Raw genomic sequence first — 18,870 nt, forward strand, 5'->3', positions numbered from 1 at the left:
GTTGTCTAGAAAAAAGATAGGTAATACATTTACAAAATATGTGGTCCCCCTGTGTTAGTTTCACATGGAAAAAGATTTGCTCACAGTGGACATTTTTATCAAAATAATCTCATGAACACTCTTAAATCTTTGTTACTAATGTAATTCCTCCTAATCTCCTTTTACCTGATCCCTTATTGCCCAGAAATTTTCAGTTAAAAGTACCATAGAACTTGTAATTTTCAAAATAATAAACACAACTTAAAAGGACCTAAAATGTAAAATGTTTGCAAAACTTCTATACCCTTTTGTCATGCTGACACTGAAGAACTGCATCTTAGACCATCCTTTGGTTCTCCTGTTCTTAATTTCTAATGGCATCATTTGTTTTGGTTCAGCCTTTACTATTTGTATTGTCCATCTTAACAGCTGCTGATGGCCCCGGAGATCGATTCATCATAGGGGAATCCCAGGCTGGTGAGCAGGTGAGCACAATTTCTTTTCTCTTTTTTTTTTTTTAATGTATTTTTATTTTGTAAGATACTTGCTCTGTATTTTTACAAGCCTTGCTAGTGCTCCAAAATCAATATTCTTGGAGGTGGCATGAAGTAGGACACAGCTGTACCTAGCCTCCTGCTATGTGCCTTGGGACATGATTTCAGAAAGTGAGGTTGTACGGTTACATAAGGAACTAGCAAGGATATCCCAAAATACTTCAGAGCATTGTGCTGACATGTAGGAGTGCATACAGTAATGTTCTGCCCTAGTACAATGTTAGAGGACATAAGGTTTCCAGTGGCATTACAATTCATAAACAAGAGAAAAGCAAGATTTAACCCCTTCTTGCTGACAGGTTTTAAAAGGGACATCAGCCCAATAACTATTTCCACAAGCTGCATGCATATTTCACACTGATACCTGCAAAACAAAGTGTAAGAATTTTGTATGAAACCTTTAAAGGTAGGTAATGATCATAACAATCTTGAGGAAGCCTGGCAGCAGCCTAGTTTGTGGTATTGCTCCTTTTCTGTTTGTTAAATCAAAAGAGTGTTTGTGCACCTTAGCAGATAACGTGGATCGAGTTTAAGAGCAAGTCAGGGTAGCACCCATTCATGACCTGCTGTGCTGTATAAATATTCATGAATGGGCACTATTTGGGATTTACTTTCAGACTCAAGAGTACATTTGATAATGTTCCTGTACTAATACTGGGGTGATAGGAAAAAAATCAGTTGCATTCAACCACTTTTTTTCTTCTGTCAGTTTGTCAGTCCTGCTTTACAGGAGAGCATGGGTTAATCCAAAATATTTCTCTAGCTATTTCAAGTCCCAGTTTATAATTCTGTGTATTGTATATGAAATGATGCAGAAATGGAACAAGTAACAGGAAGTCAAAAGATTGATTGGTTTTAATGAGCATTTTACAGTGTGGCCATTTTGACTGCTAAACAAAAAAGTCTTGAATAAAGTAGATACAGTTTAAAAGTTGTTTCAGGTTTTAGAAGTATTACCAGTTGCAGGATTGTTCCATTTTTTTGAAAATGGACTTGAACTGCCCCTAAATGTATAATAGGCATTTAATTTGGTTAATCATGATAGATACAGAGGACTAGGAAAATAATTTTTGCTGTAGTTCCCATCCATCATCATGAATTATACTTTGGTATAATAGACATCTTCTTAATAATGATATTCACATGAACTTAGATTAATGAATCTGTTATACAAAATATGTAAAGTTACTTTAAATACTAAAAAAGTAAACTAATGAATTTCACCCAGCTTGGATTTTTAGCCCTTCCATCTGCATTTTCAAGCATTAGTCTAGAATCCAAAAGACTGACAACTATTTCTACAACCCTTTTTATGATCACTATAAAATAGCAAGAACTAGCAGAGCAACCTGATGAATTATCACTCCTATTATTATTCACCTTTCATCAATATTATCATTTTGATAGTTAAAAAATATCACAGCACACTGGTGCTCAAAAACAGTACTGTTGAAGCTGTGTCTAATGGGGAGGACTGCCCACAGCTCTAAAGGGTTTGAGTGTCCTAATCAGTTCGGCAGGTTTATACAAAGGATAAAAGGGCAAATGGGAGCTTGCTTCCCTCCTACAAAATGCAAGAGCTCACAAAGGTCTCTCTGCAGGGACAGTCTGTCCTCCCAGATTAATGGGAATGGGAAACCTCTCTGGGAAGGAACAAAAATTGGGTGGGAGGAGGCATGCAGAGAGAGAGTAATTCTGGGAATACCAGTGGCAAGTTAGAAAAATGAGGCTGCTGATCTTTGGTCAAAGTTTTTTTCTTGGGCCAACACATCTTTAGGTTCATCTCCTTCCCAAGAAATTATTTATAGTCTTGGAAGGCTCCTCAGTCTCATTTCACCCTTCAGTCACTCTCAGCAGCAACATTCTGCTTTTCATGTTACAGACCAATTAACAGAATGATTCACAGCAGGGAGTTAAAAATAGATTTAGATTTGGCTCCTCCTGTAGCAAAAAAGGTTATGTAAATGCTACATAGAGAGGAAGAAAATGGGACTGAGAATTGCAGAGAGACCATATAGCCAAGTTGGACATTTCTGTATCAATTTGTAAATTGTGTATTATTTTCTGATTTCCATTTCCAGATGGTTGTGTTTATGTTAACAACCATTTTTTATTTTGTACTGTGGAAGACTTGCAGACACTATCCTGCGTTGGGGAGGTTAGGGCACATTTGAGTGTACTAGTCATGAGCCATCCACATGGCTTCTGTGTGAAAAACTCAGCCATGGGGAGCAATGATTTTCTTCCTATAGACTTGAATAGCTGGAGCTTAGCATTTCCTGGAAGACTTTCTAAAGACATCTGTAAGAGGCACTGTGACTAATCAGCTATAATATAGGATGGAAAATAGACATTTGTTACCTTTCCATTAATTTGGGCTTTTTTACAGAAGGGAGCATGGGTCATTGTAAATCACGCAGGAGAGGTGTAATCATGTGCAAGAGAAAATGCCTTAGATGGGGGCTGTGCTCGATAGATTATTTCTGGGTTTTATTCAGTGACTAACATTAAATAGATTATCAGTAATGAAGGCAAAGGACAGAACCCAGTACTGCCCTATTCCAGGTAAGTGTGAGACTCAAAGGCCTTTAAAAGAGCTTCTGTGAAATTGTTGTACATTAATATGCTTTCTGAGAAGAAATAATTTCTTTATTTTCATAGTCTGTAGCACAGAAGAACACAGCCCTGGAGATTCATGCACAAATCTGATGGTTGACTTTTGTTCATAAAGTCAATCTGATCAAATTCTCAAAGGACAAAAAGGAAATTAAATACATGAGCAACCAATTCTAAAAGCAATTGTTATTGTATCATAAATTTGTTTAAATGTTTCACATCATTACACCTCAAAAAATTAACTCATCTAGTAATAAACTCCAAAAGCATGGATAGTTAGAGCGCATTTTATCACCATAGGCACTGATTTCTGGCAGAGTCCTAGACATTTTATATTCTTTGTGGGTTTTGAGGCCCAAAAAAAGCGTTTTAAATGGGGTAATTTTTTTATGCGATACATTTTTCCTCTAAAAATTGTCACTAAAGACATCAATACTTTAGTAAGTTCAAAACAATATTACGTATTACCTATATTACCTATAATGTGCGTATAGACAGCATCTACCACTATATGCAAAAGAGCTCCCATAATCCAAGGCATAAGCTTTGCCTTTTGCAGTATTTGTTTTCATAAATATCAAAAGAACACACTAGACAAGATTATTTTCGCTTTTAAGCATCTTCAGGATAAATGGCAGCATCTCAGCTATTCATCCACAGCTCCTTGCATAGTCTGTGGTGAGAAAAAAATACCATTTTTAAAAAAAACTATTTTTATGTCATCTGTTTAAGATACCTACTTTAGGATAACATGAATCTTGCCCTAAAAACACACTAACCATGACATATGGCAAGTGTGATCTTTTTTTTCGTTTATTTTAGCATTTTATTTATGTTCTTTTCAAAGGATGTCAGATTTCTGTTACCCCTAGAAAAGGGTCGGGATTCAATCAACTCCAGGCTCAGTTGTTTCTTGGGATACATAGGTCACTGTGATATTGTGGTAAACCAGGTACAGTCCATTTCCAGCCTCTCTCTAGGGCTTCTGTCCCAATGAGAAACCTTTGAAATACACATTTCAAAGTAACAAATTTCAGAGGTTGTGACAGTGCTGAAATGGAGCAGAAGAATGGGCTAGTCAAACACAGCTTTGCACAGCTGAAACGTTGGCCACTGGTCTAGAATCTGCAGATGTCTTAGCCACCTGTCAAAAGTCATAGAGTAAATGACTGCTGGATGAGAGCGGGTAAGAATAGTGCTTGGGCAGTACTGCTTGCAGGTCTGTGGATTGCTATCAAATACACGCTAATCACAGTCTGAGAAGTCCTGGGCATATTCCAGTGCTGCATATGGAATATAGAGTCAATCTGCACATGAATTATATATACGCGTGACACATACGAAATATGTTGGTCTGATCACAGCTGCGTAGATCTGTGTGTAGCACATGTTCCTTAATAGCAGTAAAGCCTAAATAAGTAGGGCTTACTAAAGTGCTGCGGGGAGCAAGCACTCATATGCCAGCAATGAAATCTCAATCATCATACCAGCTTCTTTTAGTTGCATTTTTTAGAAAGATTTTTCTTTTAGTTATTTATTTCTTAAGTGGTTATGGTCAAATTACAATTTTACTCTGGATTTTGAAAGATATCTATTAAAACAGGCTGCCTGGTGAGAAATTTTATTAAAACCATGTCATTTGTTTGTTCTGATATTTTTCTAGTCTTTGTATTGCTTCTGCTGAAACTTTGTAATGTACTGTGACTTTACATAACTGTAGAATACTATCAATTTTAGGCTTTGCTAAACTGACCCCCACAAAGATAGATATCCTATGTGAACTAGTGTTGAGCTGTCTCTCAGTATGAGGAAATCTGCTTAAAAATGAAGCAGCTGGTTACATTACTTTACTTACAAGCTGCTGGTTTTCCATATGTAGTGTGCTGGTAGAACAAAACAGAATAAAAACTCAACCAAACCAAAGGAAAGTAATTTCAACCCTGGGGACCAGAGTACTCTACAAAAATATTTATGTACAGAGAACTACTAGATTTTTGCACATGTAAGTTTCTGGATGATCGTCATCTAGCTGTTAGATTTCTGAGCCAGTTATTTTTCTGAGCCAACCAGAGTATCAGTGTATTCCTTGTTCTGAAAGTTATTCTTGTGATAGAAATCTAAGGGGAAAAACCTGAAGCCACCTAATATGTGACCATATTAAAAAAGCTAGATCTGAAGCAATGAACTAATGATCTTTAAATACATTGGAGTTTATATCTGTTGATATCACTAGCAGTATATCAAGACTTATGCCACAAATAAGAATTTTAGTCTTTCAGATTACTTCCATAAAGTTCAAATGGTTTGAGATTTTTCTTTTCAAAAGTAAATTAACTTTTGTTTGTTTATTTTTCAGCCAACTCAGACTGTGATGCCTGGTCAGGTAATGCGCGTTACAACCGGTGCTCCAATTCCATGTGGTGCTGATGCAGTGGTGCAAGTGGAAGATACAGAGCTCATCAGGGAATCAGATGATGTGAGTCATGAGTTAAAACTCATTTTTCTTTTGTGTTCAGCAGAAAATGGCTCATGATACAATCGTGTAAATATAAAAGATAGTCCTACAGAAAAACTCTTCTATTAATCTCAGAAGTTTGAGAATTTTCACATCAATTCCTAGTGGCAATTCTTCTCACTTTTTCAGGCTGTGATAACAGTACTGCAGACCTACCTGTCCTGACACTGATTTTTCATCACAGTTGTTGAATGCTGACACCAAAGTATTTGGGAGCATGATTTGAGTGAAAGGCAAATGCCTCCCAGAGATCCGTAACTACAGTCCAATTTGAGTGCCTAGTGTATTCACATTTTAAAATACAGAATAGTGGCAATCAGACATTATATTTCCTTCTTTTCTACTGAGTTCACATTTAGCGATAGAGAGTTCACATTTAGCGATAGAGCAATTTTCTTTATATTTCAGGATCATCCTGAAACTCAGCAAGATGAGGACTTTAAAAGTTCTCCTAAACTCACCAAGTAAGAAGGGGAAAAGTTTTCTTAAAATACATATTGATCCCAGAAGAATACATTGAAATACTGCAGTGTGTAATTAAAGCTGAATATGGTTTTCTGTGGGAAAGTGAATTGTTTTAAGTGCTGCAAAATCCATTAGATGACTTGGATTATTTTGAACTATGCTATGGAGATGGTTCTATGTTACCAGAGTTGGTCTCATTTCAGCAGAGGGGAATGTGGTGGATTTTGGAGAATATGTCTTGTGCACATACCTTACAATAAATGCATATGTTTAGAACAAGGGGGTTTATTATGTAACAGGGGAAGTAAGAGCCCCCCAGATTTTTTTAAACCATAACTAAGTTTCTTCAATAGACCTCTGTGCTCCTTCAAAATGAGAAAATTACTGAATTCAAGACCTCTGAAAACCAGGAAATGGATAAGGTGCATATTCCCCCAGAACATAGTCTTAACTGTATAATTTGAACAGATTTTCCAGCATACCTGTAAATCGTATTAGCACTCGATCTTACAAATGCTGGGAAATACCACAGAAAAAATATGAGTATTGCAGTAGTAATTCTGTATGCAGAGTTGTCTTAACAAAGTAAAATGTGTTTTTTGATGAAGCACAGGAGCTGTCTGTAGACAACTGTATCCGAAACAGTCCATCTTAGACTTCCTTTGTGTTCAGAGAATTCTTTCTGAATCATTGCCTTCACTTACCCAGCTGTGATTTCAGGACACCATTGTCATGTTTGCCATCATCTGACACATTTAAGGCAAGAAGATACGTCTCTTACTGACACAGCTTCCAAGTTCAGTTTTGGAATGAAGTGTGTGCATGGTTCTCTGCTCAAATCAGCCTTTACTTCTCTGCTGCTCTTCTGACAAGCTGTTCCACTTCGCCATAGCTCTATGCTAGCATTGTGATTGCAGCTGGGGTGTAAGCAGATGAATTCTAGTGTTCAAAGCTGATGAAGACAGCAAAAACTGAAACATACTCTCATGATCTTTTCTCATGCCTTATTACTGTAAATGCATAGATTTTTACATCTGATGAAGTCAGCAAGCTGTCTAGGCTGACCTTCTTCCTAACAATTTACTGAGTCAGTCTTGCTTTGAGGTGACAGATGTGTATGTGTAGATTATATCTTCCCATAAAATACACCATTGCTTTCACTGCTTGTTAATCATCCCATTAGCCTCACTGAGCAAGTTTTCTGTGGCCATTGCCCACCTCATCATGAGAGGACTATCACATTGCAGAGCAAGATACATGATAACCTGTTATTTTCTACTTCTTTGGATGACTGTCTTTCTGGATTCCACTTTTTCTGTGCATGTTCTCCTCTGCATGTGAGAACAGATTATTTGGCTTTGTGCTTAAACTCTGAAGTTTTTAGCGAATGGTCAGCCACCTTCAGTTTCCTTTTCCTGCCTGTAAGTGTGAGGTAGAACTCTTCAGTTTCTACGTGTCCTTGAATACGCTACTCTGCTAATCCTGTACATAAATAATTAGTATAGTTTAACTAATATGTATTTTTCTCTCCTTTTTCATGCCTGTGTGGCTACATATTTCAAGAATATTTTTCTTTTTAATGTTAAGAACTCCTTCAGGGCTGGGATTTAACTGAAAGGAAATCTCTAACATCTGAAAAATGTTCTTCTGAAAAGACAGAGAGTACTTTTAAATGGAGCTCCTTGACCTCTAGTGGTGGTAGCAGTACTTAAATATCATAGCAAGCATTCCCTAAATGTCTGTAGAAGTCACAGGCCTGAAAGGAATTACATCTATCAAGCAGGAAGAAGAATTCTCATCAGCTTGCCAAATGCACAATCATTGAGAAAGATCCTTGCAAAAACATGTCTACATCCTTTTAATTTTGAATTTTTATGTCACTTTGTAGGAAAAAGGAGGTCAATGTGATCAACCAAAACAAGAGTTAAATCCTATATCAAGACCAAGCATCAGTATATCAGTATGGATCCTGGCTGTTAACAACCATCAGAGTAAACCACTTGGACATAGTTCAAAATATATTAATACACAGCAAGAAGAATGCTGCCTGATACACACAAAATGGAGGAGGGTGTTCTCAGCATAATGCCATACCTCCCTGCAAGCCCTACTTGACAGCTTGAATTATCTTGTAAAGCATTCTGGGATATCCATCAATTCCATAAATAACATTCTCTGCACATCACTATGTTGTCCACAGTCACACTTCCCACAGTGCTCTTCAAACCTGGGATTACTAAAGTACTCAAAAGCCTTTTTTTCCCTTGTTTCCCCTAATCCAGCCGTCCTAAATAGGACCTTTTCTATTACTCAAATGTATCATTGGCACTCCTCTTGATTCCCTAGAAACTTCCTAGCTATCTTTAAATGTTATCAAAGATATGGAAAATACAAATCTTTGTGACTGGCCAACCATCCCCAGAGTATTATAAAAATAAAATAATTCTTAGACTAACTGTTGCCCCAGGTTTTCATCACAAGCCTAAAGTGTCTTTTACAGCTTCAGATGGGGATAAGGGAGATAAGAGGGCATCCTGGGCACCAGCACAGCCATTTTGGACACTAGCAGCCAAAAATAGTCTCTTCTTGTGTACAAGAGGAGCAGGTATAAAAGAAACAGAATTTGCATTAAAAGCGTATTTTGAAAATACTGTGATAAAGTAAGAAATCAGTTTTTTCAGAGCTGATGTTTTTGTTAGTCATTTCCTAGTTTTCAGGGGTTTAAATTTATCCATTTTCACAGTAGATAAACAGAATCACAATCTGTAACAACACGTTCATTAACATTAACTTTGGGGCCTTTAGTTTAAAGCACTTAGGTTGAACTCAAAATGCAGTCCATATCACCTTTAAGAAAAGAGACAAGTCCCAGTGTCCTATACAACACTATTGTTCCTGTAAAAATTCCAAATGACAATGACGTGCCTTATTTGTCTTGTAATATTAGTTTCTGATTTATAACTTTGAGGTACTTAAAGTATGAAGCACTACGTGATAATGTAAAAACAAAATCTGTTCCAGTCTAAGTAAGTATAGATATAGTGCTACTGACAGGCTGGCACTATCTCAAAGCTGAGTGTCTATATCATCAACCCACTTGCAGGGCTTATAAATTAAATATTAACAATATAGTCCATGTGCCATTTATCAGCATTGAATGAATTGCCAAACCATTGAAATTCTGAAGAAGTAAACACAAATATTAAAGTAGGCATCAGACTTTTCAGGCCATTGTCTCTTGTTCACAGTAAATAAACATGATAAATAAGCCTTTTTCTGGTTTGTACAAAGCTCTCAAGTAGGAGTTTCTGCTACAGGGATCTACATGAAAATCCTGAAACAGCTAGAGCATATAGCTTCTTCCCACCATTCTGTAGATGTAGTGACATATTGTCTATCAGACTAATGGTCTTTTTGAAGTGCCATCGTTGAAATTGTTGAGCAGATCAGGTTGGCTGAGAGGAGTAGAAAGAATCCACTCGGTATACCAGATCAACAGACAAACATAAGACTTAACATAGGAAAGACAGGTAAAACCAGGTACCATAAAGAAAGAAAGGTAAAACTATGTGTTCAGTGCTGGTCCTCCCCTGGTGAGCTCATCAAAGAGAGAATTTCTCATAGTTTTAGCATACATTATATTACAGTCTTGACACACAGATCAGGAGAACAGTGATGATGCTTAAACCATAAGGTCTCAGTGTAATGAGTACTGTAAGCTGTGTAGACTTCTGAGAAATTAAATCTGATTAATCTCCTTTGAATAGCCCAGCTGACCATATTTGATCTCCTTGTTTTTGTAGGGCACAGAAGAACTAGAGGTTCGAATCCTGGTGCAGGCTCGACCAGGCCAAGATATCAGGTCTGTAAACATCCTACTTTATAAATAGTAAAATATCTCTGTAAGGAATAGAAGGCCTGGTGATTTTTATAGTCATTTTTTAACCATAAGTAGACTGACATTTTGACAATCTTACTAATGAACATCCCTGGACACTCCTCACCGGGAGCAGGACCAATCAAGGAAAGATACTTTCAATCTCATTCTGTTTTTCTTTCATTTTTTTCTGTACTATGATTTTCAGACCTATAGGACATGACATTAAAAGAGGTGAATGTGTGCTGGCTAAAGGAACCCACATGGGTCCATCTGAGATTGGTCTCTTAGCAACTGTTGGAGTAACCGAAGTAGAAGTTAACAAGTTTCCAGTAGTTGCAGTCATGTCAACAGGGAATGAGGTAAGAAAAATATATTTAGAATCAAGGTCTGTATTACTATGTCTTCTTCTGGACAGTGTTTTGGATAGTGACTTCCACCCTATTCCCAAGTAGACTCACTTTTTGAGCTGCAATTCATGCTGACATGAGGTATTTTTGTGAGTGATCAACCTGTAATCAGATGCTTGTGTTTTCTCCCTCAAGGACTCTCTCACAAGTCTCACACACTGTCTTTGCAAAAATTTTGGTAACGTATCCAACCATGTGTCAGCTACTTTTCTCCTGCCAGCAAGGGAGGACCTGTGGGGTAGCCAGGGTTGTAATTCATACTGCCAGTCATGACTGGAAGAGTAATTTCTTTTGAGCAGCAGTCCTCTGTAGCTATAGTGCAAATGGCAGATAACCTGTCTTTGAAAACTGAATGGTACTACCAAATGTCTTGTTGTAGTATTCTGCCTTAATATTTTTTTTAATAGTAGCACATGTTGAAATCCAGACAATCTCCTGTTGGTAGAACTCCAGACTAGCTTTCTAATTGCTTTGTCTTAACTACATCAGAAAAATCACTTTCAAGATTAACTTAATTTATTAATTTCACATATCTTGTGGGTTCACCCCAGCCAGCAACTATACTCACTTAGTCCCTCCCGCAGTGGGTCAGAGAGAGAAGAGAAAGAAGCAAAAGCAAAAGAACTTGTGGGCTGAGATAAAGTCAATATGAGGTTTAAAGGCAGCATGAAGTTTGAACTATAATTTTGACTGTCCTTGGAGACAAACTTTTTGAAATCCAGACATAAACATAAACCCAATAGCTGTATTCTCATACAGCTTGAATATGTTGAATTTTGAAAACTTTTAATATGTTGAATTTTGTCATCTGGTGGTGTCCTTACAACTTCCACAATCCCAGTGAAGGTTACTCTGTGACTACTGGGTACTGTGGTGGCTGAGGCCAGCCTTGCTGGGACAGAGTCTTGCCAGATTTCATAACATAGACAGGGTCTGTCGTGCGGGAAGCTTACCGCTCACCGAAGAACAAATCCAAAGAGCTACAAGGATTACAGGTCATTATTTTCTGAATAGTATCTTCCCTGTGACTGAAAGTTCTTGCATGTCATTAAAGGGTTCTTTACTGATGTGGGCACTCTGGTTTTTATCATGTGTTAAAAAAGATCCTGCACAGTGGGTTTCTTAAACATCCTATGGAAACCTTCACAGAAACAGAGCTGCTAGCCAAAGCATCAAACTTTAGCCATGCTTCCCTTTTGGTTATTCTTACCTTACTACCTAACACTCTTGCTGTAATTTTGACAGATACATCATTATTATTATTATTATTATTATTATTATTTACGTCCTGTCAATATTGTGTTGTCTTTATGTGTCCTACAAAAGAATTCCTAATATATGTAAAATATGTGTTTACTTTTGTATGTTTTGTAGTTTAACTTCCAAAATATGTAACACATGTAAAGCAATTGCCATGATACTATCTTGAGAGAAAGTTTTTCATCCAAAACAGTATCTGATATAAGAACCAAGCTTTAAGCTTCTATGATTCCAGTACAGATTGTTGTATTTAAAAAACATCTTTATTGGTAAGTAGACAATTAATTTCAAATTTTTTTTTCATACTTTTAAATATGGTTAGCAATATCAATGAAGTTCCTTTAAAACCATTTAAATAGAATCAATAACCTGGAAACTTAAAGTTTGTGTTTTGATTTCTAATGTTTGAGATTAGAAACCAGGTAGTCTTAAGGAGAAAGAAGGTTTTGCAGACATGAAACAATAGAAACAAACTAAGCTACATGCAGGATTGGACTAAACAAGCACATTACATAACTTATTAATTTAAATTCACTAAATCACTTTACACATATATTTTATGATAGGTGTCTAAGAGTATCCTGTCTAATCTAAAGAAGAAAATGCTCACTTGTGTAAAGGCACAGTATTCCAAGGAGACTGACTGAGCATGTTTCTCATTTTATAGCTACTGAATCCTGAAGATGACCTCTTACCAGGAAAGATTCGGGACAGTAACCGTTCAACTCTCCTAGCTACAATCCAAGAACATGGCTACCCAACAATCAACTTGGGAATTGTAGGAGATAAGTAAGTACCACATGTTAGTAAAGATGTCACTTCATATTCATGTGGTGCGCTTTATGGCATCCATGGAAAAAATAAATACCAGAGAAAATGGCACTCAGTGCAAGTGTCACAGTGTTGTGACAGGGCACATCTTGGAGAAGATTTTTTACCCTTTTCATTAGAGAAATAAGTAAGTCTATTCTAATAATAAGAAGAATCATTTGATAAAATTTTTATTGAATGGTGTTTATCTTGTTTTGCCTTCTGTTTGTTGAAATATGTATTACTGCTGCAAATTGAATTTATTGCTGCAGTATCATCACAAGCACGATACTTAATACACATAAGAGGAGACAATTCTACAGCAACTATACTTTTTTCTGATCCAATAAAGGGAGAAGGAAGGTTTCTCTCAGAGATTATTTTCCACGCCAAAATTAATTTAGAGTATAAAATTTTGTCACATTCTGAGTAACTATCTTTTGGGGAAGGCCCCACTGCTGGATGTAGCTCAACATTTCCAGAAATACGTCAAAGAATTTAAAAGAATCTGATTTTTTTTCCTTTTCTGGTATCTCTACTTTGATTGCCACAGAGTAGTACCCTGTGATCAGTCTTTCCGTTCATCTGACAGTGATTGCTCCTTGTTTCCCAGTGGTAGTGAAGTCACATCTCCTGTTGAGAGCTCTAGTATAAGTATTCACAGTGCAAGACTTTAAACACAGGTAGCAAAGTTCTCAAATAAAACTATTATATCTAGAGATCAGGTTCTAGATTTACATATCTGCAAAAAAAGAAAACGGCCACAAAAAGGCTATTAATCATAGTCAGCTGCTGAGAATCATCCCTACATAAAAGGGTTGGCAGCTTTTTTCTCCAACATATGGGAGGTGGAACTTTTTGCCACCTGAATGACCGAAAGTTGCTGCTACTGTCATCAACATTACTGTCAACATCAGCTTACATACTGTCATTAACAGTGGGTTAATCCAATGGAAAAGATGCTTTCCCCTGAACATCTTTCTGGTAGCTCCTCTGGCAAAGTAAGAATGTAAAGCGTGTTTGTTCTTTATGACCTTGTCCTAACCAAATAGGTATAGTCTCAAATTTGCTGTATAGTGAACTCCATCAGATGGAGAGTTTAATTTAAGGTCATTGTGCAAAACTATAGCTATGTACTCCATTGCCTTCAGGAATTTTTTCTATAACCTCCTAGGTATGGAGTGTCTGTGAAGATAATTAATCTTGAAATCTCTCAGTAATAATAGCAGACAATTTTAGTGAGATTTAAGGCTCAAGAGAATTATTTTACTTTTCTATATTTTTTACAAATATGTTTTGTGACCCTTTTTTATTTGTTGGATGCTAGCTGAAAACTAGACAGCAAACATGTATGTCAGTCAAAGGCAGACAAGTGCCAGCAACTTTGCTTTCAGTTATGAGAGAGGTTGATACTTTCAATTCTCCCTATTAAAATGTTCTCTGTGTCTTGAGATAGTATTACCTTGGCAAAGGTAATAAGAGTTCTTTTTAAACTTTCAGTTTCATGCCTGGGGAGTCATTTCTGCAGAGGTAGTTATTTTGGCTCATAGAATAGCAATAATGAGCCTCCAATTGTACAGTGATTTTGTATTTTGCAGTAAGTTTTCAAGGAATAATTTGGTACTGTTGATTTAGCCAAGAATCTTAGCAATTCTTCTGCTGTTCTTCTTGCACTCACATGCCCAATCCATATATTTACAACAAAATGCATCTGCAGTTCTGTTTCAGACAAATGGAAAATCTGAATATGTAAATTAGTTTGATAATAAGTACAGTATTATTTCATTTTATAATAAAGCTACTAAGAGAATGTTGCCCATATGGATATTTCAGTATATATCTTTTGGACTAACATGACTGATTTGATGGAGTACCATGGCACTTGAAGAAATCCAAGAGTCTTACCAGAGAGATCTTATGAAGGGTACAATTTTGATGTTTTAGTTAGCATGTTTATAGAAAAGGTGAACAAGCCTTCAGTGTCTGTTTTATGGTTTACTGGAGCTAAACCATAGATTTTGTATGTTTGTGTGTGCTCGTTTATATGTGCAGTTTATTTTGTATGTATAATATGTATCTAGATAGTGAAAAAGAGAAAGATTTTATATGCCTGCAATACCTACAGATGTAGTAAAAATACTGGCAAACAATACTTTTCAGAAGGGAAACTTAAGAACTTGTAATTTTTTCTTTGAAGGTATCACTGTAATGTATTTCTTCCTTCCCATATTTCACATTTTGGGTTTGGGTTTTTTTTCTGTTTCGTCTTGTTTATACATTTTACATTGAGTAAATTTTACTGCATTTTACTGGGTGTGAAAACTGTTTTAGAGTAGTATTTGCAAAGACAAACTTAGAGGTAAGTGTTCCTATATTTCATTTCAGAATATGAATCACTCAGAGGTGTTTAGGTAAGACAATAGCTTGTCCAGCTGCTTCAAAGCCCAGGACTGTGATACATGTAAACACGTTCCAACAGAGAATGTGAAAGGATGGGGAAGCACTTGGAATGTCTGTGGGTGGCTGCAGAGTAGTTAGGAGCACTCTAAAAATGTCTTTGCATATTAATCATACGTGAAGTTACGTTTTGAACTGGCCATTCAAGTGTCACTTAGCCTATATTTGAATTCTCAATTGAAACCAATATTTTATTTCTTTTTGGAGCATTTTAAGAATTTCTGAGACTGTCATTGTTTGTTTCCCTTCTCATAAATTGTATATAGGACTCAATATTCAAAATGAAAAACAAGTCCAAAACACATAGATAAAATCTACAGTTAAAATCCTAGAAGCAAGCAATAGGAGAAAAGAACAAAGCTGGAAAATGCGATATAGCTGAAGTTATGGATGGCTAGAAGCCAAGATTTTCTCTATTTGTGTTCTTATCACGTAAAAATCAAGCTGTTTGAAAAGCACATATCTCTGGGTAGAAATGGAAGATACTGCATTTCCAGAACTACTCTAGACAAGAAACAAATGCAAAACTAAAAATAAGGAAGAACCCTTCTGTTGTCGTTCTTACTGTTGTGTCTTACATCTTTGTCTGAATCACAGAATCACTTGCTAAAAAACTGCAAAAACAACTGGCCAGTTAAAACTGGTAATCCCATGTACTTTTGAGTGTTGTCTCACATAACAAGACAAAGGCTTCTAATTTCATTTCATTTGCTTGTAATGTATGAAATTATTTGGTTCTTTGGAAACCATTGATAAAAACAAGAGTTACATCTCTGATCTGATCTGTAGAACTCTATTAACTTAATTATCAGGATAGTTTTGTGTCTGATGATTTCATTTGTGGTGTTCTTTGTATCCACTGTTTATTTAAAGCTGTAAAGTTTAGCCCTAGCAAAATCTGCTGTAGCGTGGACCTCTGTTTTAGAAAGCCATCTTCCATTTTGACAGTTTTCCTTCTATGAGAGACTCTCATATTAAACTTGCTAAAGAATTTTGATTACATGTAATGAGTTCAATTTCCTCCATTTTTACCTTTGTTTACGTGAGTACATTTTCCCCTTCTCTGCATTCTTTTACCTATCTTCTAATTCCTTTATCATTTTTCTGAGAGACATGTATAACATTAGCTGCTTCCAGCTGCATTTTCATTTTTTGAGCCTGTGATTTCACAATGGAGAAAGAAAGAATATCTCCTTATGAGAAGAATTTAGGAAATTCATATTATCTGCTCAGTTGCTTTAAAAATTTATCAGAACAGTTATAAAATCAGCAGTATATGAGAACTTTTCTACGTTAGAATTGATTAGTTTCTCATTTATATACCTCTTTTTTATGACATACTGTTTGACATATAGCGTCTAAGTGACAGGTAAACCCATTAAAAATCACCGTTGTTATTGTGACAGCATTACTGTATGATATCCCTAAAATAAAGGCTTTGAAAGAGTCCTTTCATATTTTGGAAGGGATACTAAGATTTCATTCAAGGCTTTAGTGTGCTTAAATTTTATGTTTGCCATCCAAAAAGAGGTTTAAATCTTTTGTACTTGTGTGGGTTGCATGTAATTGCCAGTATTATAATTCAGATGGAACATCTGGAGTGGAGGAGAAGAGCGGGAAACTGTTGCAACTCTAAAATTTCTCATGCAATATCAGCTTGACAGACATCATCATATGAGTTAGAGTATGAGTTATAGGCAGAATTCAGCCACAGAATCCTAGCCTCTCCCTACACCAGTTTAATGTCCAACTTGGGTACAATCAAATATACTGTGAACAGAATTAGTAGTAGTAGTATCATTTAATAAATGACTGCAAGAAAAGGCTTGTTAGAGAAAAGGCCTTAAAGCAAATGTCACAATATTAGTTTTTGCTAAAGTGACTTCAGTTCTAGATCTGCTCAAAGAATGATGGTGTTATAAAGTGTGATCATAGCCTAATGAATCCAGGGACACTGGGTAACGATTTGAAGGCAATTCAGATATGGACATCCTCTCTTCCATTGTGCTCTGTCAAGAAGAATATTCTCCTTTTCAAGCCGAAATGTTTAATATCTGTCACAACTCTTGATAATCATTAGGGCAAACTTCAGATAAGTTGTCATATGTGACAAGTCATCTCACCTAGTGCACATTCAGAAAACACAAAGCAACATGTGAGCCAAAACAGAGGTGGAAAAAAGAACTTGTGAAACAGGGCAGTACAAGTCCCAGGGGATCTTCTGTACCAGTAGGAAACTACATACTGTGACAGGTAATAAAATTTCATTCCGTAGAGGTGACAGGTGCAAAGGTAATGCACAACAGTGTGTCATTCTCATAATTGTTCTCAACACAGGCATGGACTTCTTCCTGAATTAGCATTTATAGAATCACAACCCAGTAGTAGAACGTGACACTAAACAGCAAATAATAAAGAGGACAGAATACTATGAAAATCCTCTTACATTTGAAAATAGAGGGAATCTGTAACTGTATTTGTTGGAGTGTACTGTAGTCTATTTTTGAGGCATATAGAAATATTTTTTAAAATACTTGGAGACATAAGTTCTTTTTACAAGAGAACTTCAGCCTCTAGGAGCCAAAATATCATTCACTTAAATTACTTTCAACCTCCTTAATATCTAGATCATATATAGGAATTTGGGTTCCCAAGTCACTAAGAAATTTTTGAGGATTGAAATTTTACTATTAACACCCTAGAAGAAATAAATAATTAAAACTAATAAAGGCAGTAGATACAGAAAGATCAAAGAAGTGGTGAATGTTGAAGATGGGTCACTGTGTCAGCAATGTGAATCACTTAGAAAACTGGTTATTAGTATATTATTAACACAACCAAGTATGAATTGATATATATAGGACTAAAGAATGTAGGTAAAATTTACAGGATGGAGGATTATATCTTGAGAAGTAAAGATTTAGGAGAACCTTTGAGTATTGTAGTGAGTAATCTGCTAAATACAAGTTCTAGCATATGTATAAAGAGCTAAGTCTCCTGTAGAATTAGAAGGTTATTTTTGACCTTACCTTTGTATTCCCAGGACAAGAACACAACAGGATATTGTATATAATTCAGAGGAGAACCATTAAAATTTTTAAGTGGTTGAAAGACGGACCATATACTCCAACAGTATCAGAACTCAGGCAGTTCAGTTCAACAGATATTCTTACAAGATGACTTGATTACATTCCAATAATACTGAGCCACATGGAGAATAAACTTTGAATAAAGTTTCTGTTTCAGCAGCAATGGCTAGATATTAAAGTTAGACTAATTAAGACTGTAAATAAAGCATATTTTAACAGTGAAAGTAATTAGTTATTAGGAAACTATATCAAATGCTTTGATAGATACTCATTTCAAAGCAAGATTGGATATTTATTTAAATGTGATCTGCAGTTCAAACAGAAGCAAGTTCAGGGAGGTTCATAGATTATATTGAGTGCCAAATCACACAAAATTATCAGAATTATTTCTCCTGGTCGCAAATAATCTCTTAACTCTTACTTCAGATAATTAAATATTTTGGTGTTATACTAATGGACAATTTGTAGTAGAAGCACAAAGTCAGAAGACCAGTACCAGCAGAAATAAGACAGCAACAGCGATCTATAAAGACAGAATGCATGTCAGAGCTTTGGCTATCAAATGAATTTGAAACTTTCTAGAAATTTTGACAAGATGCTTTTGGTTTCCTCGCCTCTGTGTAATTCATGGTGTCATTTAGAAACGTCTGTAGTTTCAGTCTGCCTTCTTGGAGAAGAACATTGTGAGATTGAGAGTACTCTTAGAGTTTAGTACCTTGCGGGAAAAAGTTCTTGATTTTTGAGACTGCTGTCCGTAATGTTGATGAGTAAACCAGAAGCTGGGATCACTTAGAAATCTGAAAGTCTTTTGTATGTCACTTCTGACACAGTGACCGTA

General features: G+C 36.0%; 1 protein-coding gene across 11 annotated transcripts in view; it reads left to right on the top strand.

Moving 5' to 3' along the window:
- Positions 1-18,870, top strand: part of GPHN (gephyrin) — a 312,924-nt gene that overhangs the window by 272,882 nt on the left and 21,172 nt on the right. For all 11 annotated transcript variants that reach the window (XM_069784153.1, XM_069784156.1, XM_069784161.1 and 8 more), the window contains 5 exons: positions 409-464; positions 5,506-5,625; positions 9,933-9,991; positions 10,215-10,368; positions 12,344-12,465. In XM_069784153.1, coding sequence (XP_069640254.1) covers positions 409-464; positions 5,506-5,625; positions 9,933-9,991; positions 10,215-10,368; positions 12,344-12,465 — 511 coding nt within the window. The remainder of the gene's footprint in view (positions 1-408; positions 465-5,505; positions 5,626-9,932; positions 9,992-10,214; positions 10,369-12,343; positions 12,466-18,870) is intronic.

Source organism: Haliaeetus albicilla, chromosome 5 (assembly GCF_947461875.1).
Source record: "Haliaeetus albicilla chromosome 5, bHalAlb1.1, whole genome shotgun sequence".
NCBI classification, from domain to species: Eukaryota; Metazoa; Chordata; class Aves; order Accipitriformes; family Accipitridae; genus Haliaeetus; species Haliaeetus albicilla.